Source organism: Haliaeetus leucocephalus, unplaced genomic scaffold (genome assembly GCF_000737465.1).
Source record: "Haliaeetus leucocephalus isolate CR32 unplaced genomic scaffold, Haliaeetus_leucocephalus-4.0 Scaffold646, whole genome shotgun sequence".
In the NCBI taxonomy this organism is placed as follows: Eukaryota; Metazoa; Chordata; class Aves; order Accipitriformes; family Accipitridae; genus Haliaeetus; species Haliaeetus leucocephalus.
In genome coordinates, this window is record NW_010973082.1 from 3,404,613 (window position 1) to 3,415,359 (window position 10,747).

Sequence of the window (10,747 nt, forward strand, 5' to 3'; positions counted from 1 at the left end):
TTGATTTTTTTCAATTGACAAGGTCAAAACTGAAGTTACCTTGTTCATCATCCTAGCAGCAGCCAGTTTTGCTCATGCTAGCTACTAAGGCTAGCCTTGCAAAGACCAGTACATCCCATTCTTAGATATGGTTGTGACAAGATTTTACACAACTCGTACAATTGGGATTATAATGCAAGTTAGGAAGTTAGATAGTAAGCATTCTACGCGTTCTGAAGTCTGCTCCTCTTTCTCCCTTCCCTCACTGATAGTTCAGCTGCTTTTTTGTTGCCTAAATGCAGCGAGCCAGATTGGTATGGCTTGATAAAGTTACAAGCGTCTGAAATGACATTCCCAAGCTATGTCCAAAGTCTACATTTCAAATGCAAATCACTGCTTAGAAGCTTCCATCTTTTCCTGTCCCTTCACAGACCTCCCTCACTCAAAATCACTGTCTAAAGTTTCCTGACTTACTGTGTATTCATATGATAATTACCTGTGCTAAGAGTGTTAGTCTGAATGAAGTTCAAACTGTATGCTGTTAAAGAGATAGGATTTATATACATCTCAATACATCATTTACAATTATAGTGTCTACCCCACTAATTAGGAACAGAATAGTTAGTTATGGCTATCATTAAATATCATTAAAAACTAGAGTAAATTCAATAAAATTCCATTGATTCTTACTATACTCTTTGTGCTACTATTTTACTTTCTTAAAAAAAACGGAACAGGGACATGGGGAAAAGTCTACAGCTTCCCTCCATTACAAGTAGGTTAAAGCAAGTAATAGGATGTTATCTTCTCTGTATATAACACATTCAATTATAAGAAGCAGCAGCTTTGAAGGACTATCTTAGCTAATTGCATAATTGCTATTGTAGCCATCACAAACTGTAACGACAAAATAGTAAAAATTAGTGATTTGCACCAAGCAGAAAGGATTCAGGCAGATTTCTCAGTCAGTTCAGAATTAATTAATAAAGTCTATCTGTAGTCCCAAATCACAAGAAATAGCATTATTCTTAAGCATGAACATCCAGAATTTTGTTCAAACAGTATCTTGACATAACATTACAATATTATCATTATGAATTACCTGAATGCATGCTATTGTAAAACCCTAGGATTTTATTATTTACAGTATATCCTCTCAATCACAGCCTCAAAAATAGCCCTGTAATGAAATAACCACAGAAAGATGTGTTAGACAGATAAAAGTATACATGGAAAAGAATAAATCACAAGACTACTATTATACAGACAATACAGTTTTATTATGTTCTTTCACCAATTGTAGCAAAAACATTTAACAACTGAATGAATCATCAAGGGAACTTAATTGCCAACAGGAATTTCAGAATTATGTTCTAAAATTTAGACCAGGAAGGCTTGACAAGGAGAAAACAAACCATATACACACCATAATAATAGTCTCTATTATGAAGATTTAATGCCTTCTTTAAAAGCACTGAGATTATTGAGGCACCTTACTGCAGGTTATGTATCATCTCCTCTTTGGCAATGAGATGTGTGGTTTTGTTAACTAGGGCCATTAGTGAGTTGAGCTTGTGAGACCAGTCATTGAGTATGTTGTTTGGGTCCTTAGGCCTCTGAAAATTGATAATTCCTGCCAGCCTGTCTACTTTAGCAAAGATGGTCTTATTAACTACTAGGTTAGACAGAAACTCCTCCGATTCCTGTAAAGACAAACAGCACCAAGTCAAGAAAATAGCATTTTTATCTACAAAACGCCAGAATTCCTCCCAAACAGCATTAAAGCACAAGGAACAAGATTTTCTTTGTACTTAACAGAAATACAGCTGTATTAATATTGTACTTACAAAAAACCACACAATAATATTACACATGTTGGCACTGCAAAGTATTGGCACGGTCTTTTTTTTTTTTCCCCATTTGACCTATATTTGATTATCTTTCATGAAATTAAAAGTTTCTATTACTACACCAACAGACTTTTACAATTTGGAGTACTTGGCTACAGAGATATCGAAACAAGCTGTCTGACAAGCAAGGCATAGGAAGATCCGTGTGAATTACTGACCACTGTCAAAGAAGGTTTATTCCAAGTTTGTGGACAAGAGCAGATTTAATTAAAAGACAGTAGGGTAAAGCTTTTCATTTGCACTCGACATACCAATATGCCATGATGTACGAATCTTTTTGGAAAGCTCTTGAAAACACAAAGGGTGATGACAGCAAGACTACTCCACCCCGTGTTCCCAAAGTACAACCATCTATAAACAGGGACATTTAAAGGTGAGAAACCCTGTACCTTCAGTCAGTTTTAATCACCCATTGACAAGAACTTTTTAACACTGAAACACAAGACAAGAAGTTCCAGCATTTAAATGAGACCTTGAATATAAATGAATTTTATGAGCAGCTTTTGCCTTACAGGCACATGCATCATGAAATTGAGTTCTGCCTGGATTAAAAAACAGTTTTCTAACTCCCATAAAGGCATGAAAATACACTCAGGTCTTCATATTGACTAGTAAAGTGACAAATATTCAAATTAATACTATTACTCCCAATAGACTTTTACACTACTTCTCATAAAAAGAACCCTACGAACTAAAGTTCAGTTAATGCTCCCTGTATATCACTATAGCACACTTGGTTCTCCCTGTAAGAGCTGAAAAGCACTGGTAACACAAACAGGGGAATTAGACTAAGGATGAAGCCAGGAGAGCCACAAGGATAATACAAAGACAGATATATATAGATACGATGATAGATACTATATCCATGAACATTCATAAACACACAAGTGTAAACCCTGAGAATTTTGTACCAAGCAGCATATTTCTACAGTGCTACTTCTTTCTGCATTGTCTGTAAAACAATGCAATGATGATTTATGGCATCACTTACAGAGCTTTTTAAGCTAAAAAGAGAAGCCAAATTAAAAGAGAATGTTACTCTGCTGCATACTTACATTATTGGCACAAACACATGCACACATACACTTCCACATTCTTTATACAGAAGGATAAGCAAAGCAACACTTACATCAACGGAGAGATCCAGGAGCTGTGCCATTCTCTTCATTGTAATTCTGGTATAATATTTAGCCATTATTCTAATATTCTGGAATAAAAGTGTTCAGAGTAGAGGGTTATGTTCAAAAAATAATTGAAGCAGGCTGCAAAAATATAAAAGTCAATGTTAAAAGCAGATTAGGAGCTGTAGTGCTCTAACAGCAGTCCAGCATAAGGTACGTGAGGGAGTTGTGAACAAACAGTTCTTTTGCTTGTAAAAGGTGTAAAAGTCTCTACATGACAAATTATTAAGTAATGAAATCAACTAATTATGAATTTAATACAAAGCACAACTTTCAAGTTTCTGCTCTATTGAAATGTGAACGCTAAATCTCACACTTTGAGTGCAACTTTTTTCTGGCAACTGTGCCAAATACCTATCTATAATAAAGATACACAAGCAAATACAATGTTGAAAATATAACACAATGGAAAAGGCAACTTTTCTGATGCTTTACTATATACTTCTTCTGTTTCTCTTTGTAACTAAAATATGGCAAGCGAAAAGCATTTTTAGTTGAGGCACTGAATATATAGCTAATGCTTAAAGACAGCCATACTTACATGTTCCACAACTCTATTCTTTAAATCTTTCCATCTCTTTTCACCTTCCTCTGTACAGCCAAAAACATCTGTTGCAGGACTGTCAAGGGATCCTTCTCTCAATTCTTTCCCGTATTCTTCAACTAGGGCAGTCCATCGCATCAATTCCATGGTGGTAAATAGTTTTAGGAGGTCTCTAAATGGTTTAGTAAAGTTGATTTACAATCCTGTATTAATAAGGCTCATTTCATACTTAAATAGATTAAAGAAATAATGTTAAATGTTTTCATTTTATTACCATTAATATGCATTGTTCTTCATTAATATACTCTGTAATACTTCACGCTATCGGGGGCAGCTCAAGTCAGACTGTGTTTCTAATAAATATCTTTCTCTTATAAAGAGACACTTATTTTAATGTAGAACTTGCACAATCATGAAAATTTTGCAGTATTTTTCATACAGCATTAAATTCTGAGATGCTTACAGCAGACTTAGCATAAAGAGACTTCACTTGCACAGTTGATTTGAGAGAGACGCTTTTTTTTTTTACCTAAGAATTGTTTATTAGAAAGCATACTTACTTATACTTCGGGATTTCTTCTAGCTTTTTGTCACTACTAATTCTGTGCACCAAATCAGATTGTTCGTTGTCGTAAGGTGAAAGAATAACATAAAGAACAACGCTCTTCAGTGCCTGTTTAAGAGGAAAGAGTGTGGTTTTTTCCCATAATTAAACAGAGGAATTGAAAACACTGCTCACAATGCTTAGAGTTTCCCATGTAAAAGGCTTAAGCCCAATGTATTAAGAAGTTAAGGTGAAATTGATGTCATCTTGCAGAAATGAACCTTCATTCAAAGTGATACATTTAAATTGATTCAGGTCAACTAAAATTCTAGTATTTAAAATAAATACATGAAAAAGAATCTTTTGATATACATAATATCTGTTGTGCATACACAACAGTATCAATTAGACCACACTTGCACAGCTGTTTCTCATTTCCGCACTTGTACAAAACAGACAAGACATTCTCAAGATTTCAAAGACAATATAATGATGATGTTAGTTATAAATATTCATTTGAAATCAACCTTATTATATCAGGTTTTAACTAACCAATTTGTTAATATAGCCATTAAAAAAAATTAAGAACAACAGACCGATGAGCTATTTAATCTGCTGTGAATTGATCTGGTAATGAAATGGCTACTTGCCACATGAAAATACAGACATTTTCTATGTAACGTTTTTTTTACCTGCTGCCACTTTTCACTTTCAGCCTGGATACATGGAGTATCATAAATGGCTCTGTAGTGCTTACAGATGGAGAGGTAGGAGCCTTCATGTTGATCCAGCTGGATCATTAAGTTGTAGTATTTCAACTTTAGTTTCTGAAACAGTATCAAACAGCAAAATTAATACAGCTCCATGAATCATGTAAATGAAATACAACTCAATCCCAAAAACAGAGGGATTCAAATACACTTGGACCTGAAGAGAGGCATGTCAGATAAAAATTGGGATGGGTTGGGGAGAAAGAGAAATCCTCCAATGACTTACTTCTGTGTTTTCTTCTTGAAAAAATTTTGTATTAATTTTTTTGCTGATAATTTGAGTCCGTATATAGTCTTTTACAGCTAGACAGAGTCTCATCTGCTCCAAGATAAATTCTACACGTTCTTTCTTTTCCATTGAACCATAGGTTTCCACCTAAAATGAAAAGGTAACTATTTAACACTGTCAAAGTCAAATCAAGTGAAGTCGTAACTACACAAGAAGAGTGGGAGATTGTCAGGGGAGGAAAACAAAACAAAACAAAACAGAAGAAACAGCTATTCCAGAGCAAGTGAAAACAGGAAAAGGTTATTCCATTTTAAATCAGAGCCCCCACTTAGACCGGAAGAATCTACTAACACTAAACTCAATGCGCTACTTAGAGAATTGAGATCTGTTTTCCAAATAGGAAAAATTCTATGTAACCTAACCACGAGACTAACAAAAGCAGTTAAAACTGAATTACACTTCCCTAATAACAGTTAATCTAATTCCAGGCATTTCTGCAGATATACCTGATTAAGTTTCTAAACAATAATCTAAGAGCAGTCAGAATTAATTTTTATTGCTGACGCAATTTTGCGTTACAAGGCATGTTACCTGCAATTCTTGCAGAATAGAGGCAGCCTCTTTCACTTCCCCATTCTGTTCTTTTATTGTTGCAAGTGTCTTTGTCAGGCGAGCACGTTCAATTTCCACATATATCTGAAATCAGAAGTAGTAGTTTAAAAATTGGAATTTTCTAAAGAAGAGTGCAAACTCTAAGACCAGAACCCCACTAAGACATATATTTGATGTTTTCATATAACCAATTAATTCCTTGTGTATCCATACACTCTACTGACACTATCCACAATATACACAGATAAAATATGACGGATAGTTGACACAGCAGAAGTATTTGGACCAAATTAATCTAAAAATTAACGTCTAAATTCATCTGCCATTCTTTAAGCAAACATAAAAGGATGCGCACTGTGAATGAAGTATTAGGTATTTTGTCTGCTAAAATATACTGAAACAGATACGAAGTTAAGACTTTAATGGTTCATTTGTACTAAGTACTACCATTCACATTATTTCACTAACTCCTAACCAGCCATAAATCAACAATACTTGCTTACTAACAATTTAGATTAACTTTGAACAGATAAAAGCTGTAACATTAATACAGATTTGCCTTAATCCAGAATTATTTATTTTCTTAAAGCAAAAGGAATATTATGTAAGTAATTAACTTGATGTAATGCTTTGATATCACCTACTGGTTACCCTAACTGTACGTAACACCTTGTAAGTGCAGGAGAAATTAAACTAAACTTGCCCATTTTTCTAACAATTTCAAATATGTAACATTTTAAAAAGCAAAAAATAAATGGCGTTCTAGAACTCTGAAATGTATTATTAATTATATTAATAATATGTCCAAATATCTGCATAATGCAAATATCACCAGTGTTTCAGCAAATTATTTAAATATAAAATCTGGAAAATATTTGCAGTCTTTGGAAAGAAATACACTACTTGGCTTCTCAGGTTAATTTAAAAATTACTTTTGCTCTTATTTGAACAAGATTAAAAAATAATGTTAGGAAGCTATGCTTTTAAAGAAGGTGAACATTTTTATTCTACCTTTTAGACATTCAGTCTTAAAACAAAATCTTACTTTTCCTTCTGTAACCATACGCAACGTGTCAATTAAGCGCAGTTTGACTGGTAAGTCTGTGATGTCTTCAACGTAAGTGCAGCACTGCTGGACCATTTTAGCAACTGCCTAGTACAATAACAGAAAAGAACATACTGTGTTTTCAGATTTCACAAATGCATTCAAACTGTAACACTCAGAGATAAGTACTAGATAGTTTCATATCATACTAAAGAGACTCATTTCAACAAAAAGCATGCAAGATACATCTCATTACTTTGGTTCATAAAAACATGTAAAATGATGCTACCAACTGATGCTAGAAGACAAATGTGATGCTGTCCTGTCATTTCTTTCATCTCAGTTTTTCCCATGATATTCAAAATAGTTCATCCTATGCGGTTCTCTCTTGAAAAGTAGTACTCCTCTTCTACCAAATCCACACGACTCTCACACGGACTGACAAAACTTGCCTGTTTGCCCTAAGACCTGCATGGCTAAAGGGAAGGTACATCTTCTCTTAAGTGTATGCACTAGCCATTCTCTTTAGGACACCTGTAGATTTTTCAGGAAGGACACCTGTAGATTTTTCAGGAAGGGAAGGAAGAGGGGTAATTATTTCTGACTGATGCTTTTCCATCTCTGCATATTCCCAAACAGGCACTAATAAGCTAGCATCCTTCAGTGGCAAGCACAGGTATTGGAATATGTTCTTCTGGTAACAACACTGACAAAGCTGTTACAATTATTATTAAAATACCTACTTCTGGGAAAGAAAAACAAAAAACAAAAAACAAAAGCAAACAGAATGAAACTTCTAGAAACTTCTTCCTCAAGAAGAAAATTCAGCTGAAATGACCCAAGTCTTCAACCACAGTTTGTTCAAGTTAGAGAACTAAACTGTACTCTACTTGTATACAAACTCCTAAAGTTTCTGCACATTAAAAGGTAGCTAACCTTTTTCTTCCTAAAGCAATGATGCCTTTAAAATTACCTGTTGCTGACTTCTAATTAAGTCAAACTAAACACAGTGCAATATATGTTGTACCTTCTTAAATGCAAGTGCTTTCAGCTATCCTGATACCTGATTTCTCACAGAACTGCATTCCAGAGTATCACAGTTTCAAAAGCAAGTATGTAAAGCATACACTTTATTCGATCACAATAAATTACAATAACTCTGTTTAATGTACACCTCACGTGAACATAAAAATTAAGAATACGTTTACAATACAGACTGCAGAAGAGTGTAAAGATGAACTACCATCTAAAAGCACTGGTATGCATGAAAGCAGAAAAGTCACAGCTGTGTTGCCAGGAATGGCAAGCTGGACCACACAGAGCTCAGGCACAAGGTGAAGACAAATTCCAGACCTCAGTTTCATTACTGGCTTTCATATGTCTAGCAAAAAATGTCAACAGAAGCTATTTACAATATATTCAGCCAGGTGCTACAAAGCCAGGAAAGTCCCTACCCACAAGGGGGAATTAGATATATAATACAGCTCAAAACATAACTTCATTTTTTGTTTCAAAGGATTAAATTCACCTGTTTTAACTGACTTCTTCTCTTTGATAGGAGAATAATATTTTCATTAAGAGCATCCCAGTCTTTAGCTTCGTAACACATTTTCACTATAGCAACTAAGATACGGGATGTGGAGACCATGTCAGATGCCTGTAACAAACAAACACCATATTAGTGATGGGATAAACAACCTGCAGACCTCTATCACTTGCACTTCTGTTATAGCAAGGGAAAAAAAAAGATTACATCTAGCCCGTTGATTTTCTTTTAAAAGAAAAGAACAACAGAGAAAGACTGATACTCTAATTCCTTTCAGGACTTTAAGGCACCGGAACAAGGTGGGGGGTATAGGACAATCCAGCATAAATGTTGGGACACTATACGCTACTTACCGTTCGTGTTTGTTTTTCCAAGGAGAGAAGGTTTTCAATTACTTCCTGCAATCTTCCTTCCTAATGTGATAGGCAAAGAATTATCACCATGAGTGGAGAACACAATTCAGTTTAAATTGAGAGTAGCTCTAATTATCATGCAAGTAAAAACCATAAACGAGCCTGTACACTCATCTTTAAGGTGTTTTTTTCCTTAAAAAAAGAAATATATATAGCACTGACTTTAAATATATGGTTCTACACACAGATTAAACTGGAAAAGTACTAGTTCCATTTTTGCCCAATACATGCTATAAGTTGTCTGTCTAGTGCAAGAAACCTAGCAAGTTTCAGACAGGTTTGGTTAGCTGAAATTCACCGAGCTAGATGGAAGACTGATCTTCCTAGCCAAAACAACACTTTAAGTGAGAATAGATATGCAATTAGATACCTTGGCCAAAAAATTGGTTTACTATTACTTTCATCCACATTCATCATATCTTAATTACAGCATATTTTAGAAAGCATAAACTACATGCTTTACAGCCTAAGCATGGAATTATAATAGTCCTGCTTTTTGGGTTTTGAGAACGATATTTGCCTTTATTTAGAAGAGTTAAAGATACCACAACGTACTTTTAGTCCTAAATTGTAATTCATAGCAAATATCTTATAAAAAAAATGTTAATGTGGGAGAATTTTTAACAGCCCATGGCAACTGTGAGGCTGCAAAAAAAGGTTAGAAACTAGAAAATTAGTAACAAAAAAGAGAAAATTAAATTTGTTTCTAATACATACCTACCCTACCGAAATCTTTTAAATGATATATAATGGTTTGTAAAGGATGTGCTCTTACTGCCACAAAAATTTACATGTTACGCAGCAAAGAAACATGGTCATGGTGTCCATACCTACGCAAAGCTGTGCCCATGGGATAAAACACCTGTGCCTACTCTCCATACAGTACAGTCTTAGTGTAAGATGCAATTTACTTATCTTAAGGCTACTGCCTTCAGAATTCTACAATATGCTATACAGTACAACATGTCTATCGCAACGAGACACGTGGATCAAGCGGGGCATTTGCAGCATGTAAAGAATCAGATGCCATCCTACTGGGATAGAACATAACAGCAAATCCAATCTGTCTGTTCTGAGGTCTGAGATGCGTAAGAATCTCTACGCTACAGAACAAGTTCATAAAAGAAATCTTAAGATACAGCATACGCATGATTACCTCCACGATCCCATCAGCAAGACAGTCTGTGGTCGCCTACGGCTGAGTGCACACACACTTTCGCTCGGCAGATGCCAGGCGCCCTATCAGCCTGCCGTGGCTCTGACCTTCCACTCCAGTCTCTCGGGGCACACACATAACCGAGTTAGAAGGACCCAAAGCGCTGCCTGTCTAACCTGGCAGAGGATCAATTACACGGAGGCAGCTCTGGCACACAGCAGTCCTAGGATGAACAAGCACCTACGTGTCTGCCCAGCCGCGCTACCCTCGGAAAGTGGCATCGGGCAAAAGCCATGTCCCTTCTGGTGAACTCGGGCCTTCCTATCCCCTTACCGGCGAGGCTGCACCCTGACATCTCCTCTCGCCTCCCTCCTGCCCACCATCCTTCTGCCCCCCCACCCCCTCCCCGTACACCGCCCATGAAATGGTGGAGCAGTCCCTACTTCCCCCCTTCCCCAACCCGGCACGGCAGGGCCCGAGCCCCGGACCCCTCAGCACCGGATCGGGTGACAAGAGGCGGCTGCCCGTCGCGCCTCACGTCCCCGTCCCCCCGCCGCCACCGGGCCGCCTCCCCGAGCGCGGCCTAGCGCGCCCCACGCCATGACTCAGCCCATCCGCACCGCCGGCCTTTCCCCCCTCCCCCTCACCTGCGCCAGCCGCTCGCACTCGGGCAGCCGCTGGTCCACCGTCGCGCTGTAATCCACCTCCATTTTCACGATACGGCCATCGGCCCGCTCCGCGCCGCCCTCCGCCATCTCCCCGGCCCCGCTCCGCTCCGCGTCCCCCCTCGAACACACACCGGAAGCCAGCCGGGTCCT

The 10,747-nt window shown here is 37.2% G+C and overlaps 1 protein-coding gene across 6 annotated transcripts; it reads right to left on the reverse strand.

Moving 5' to 3' along the window:
* Positions 1-884: 884 nt before the first annotated feature.
* Positions 885-10,747, reverse strand: PSMD12 (proteasome (prosome, macropain) 26S subunit, non-ATPase, 12). Of its 6 annotated transcripts, none has more exons than XR_775099.1 (12): positions 10,577-10,747; positions 8,714-8,773; positions 8,343-8,471; positions 6,815-6,922; positions 5,749-5,853; positions 5,155-5,304; positions 4,851-4,985; positions 4,175-4,287; positions 3,612-3,786; positions 3,019-3,096; positions 1,406-1,682; positions 885-1,159 (listed from the first exon to the last, which is right to left on the reverse strand). XR_775099.1 is itself a non-coding variant. In XM_010578606.1 (11 exons), the coding sequence occupies exons 1-11, from the start codon at positions 10,682-10,684 to the stop codon at positions 1,473-1,475; spliced, it is 1,371 nt and encodes a 456-aa protein (XP_010576908.1). In that variant the 5' UTR covers positions 10,685-10,747; the 3' UTR covers positions 1,241-1,472. The 6 variants fall into 6 exon arrangements, 3 of the variants coding, with proteins under 3 accessions (XP_010576908.1, XP_010576910.1, XP_010576909.1); XR_775100.1 differs by lacking the exon at positions 885-1,159 and adding an exon at positions 2,141-2,240 and having other exon boundaries at positions 1,598-1,682; XR_775101.1 differs by lacking the exon at positions 885-1,159 and having other exon boundaries at positions 1,241-1,682; positions 3,019-3,151.

What these genes read in the sequence shown, in the direction of transcription:
- PSMD12 (XM_010578606.1), bottom strand. Translation starts at nt 10,684, where the DNA reads ATGGCGGAGGGCGGCGCGGAGCGGGCCGATGGCCGTATCGTGAAAATG. An exon ending in GTATGGTTACAGAAGGAAAA is followed by an intron (nt 5,854 to 6,814) that starts GTAAGATTTTGT and finishes TTCTGATTTCAG; the next exon opens with ATATATGTGGAAATTGAACG. An exon ending in CTATTCTGCAAGAATTGCAG is followed by an intron (nt 5,305 to 5,748) that starts GTAACATGCCTT and finishes TTTTCATTTTAG; the next exon opens with GTGGAAACCTATGGTTCAAT.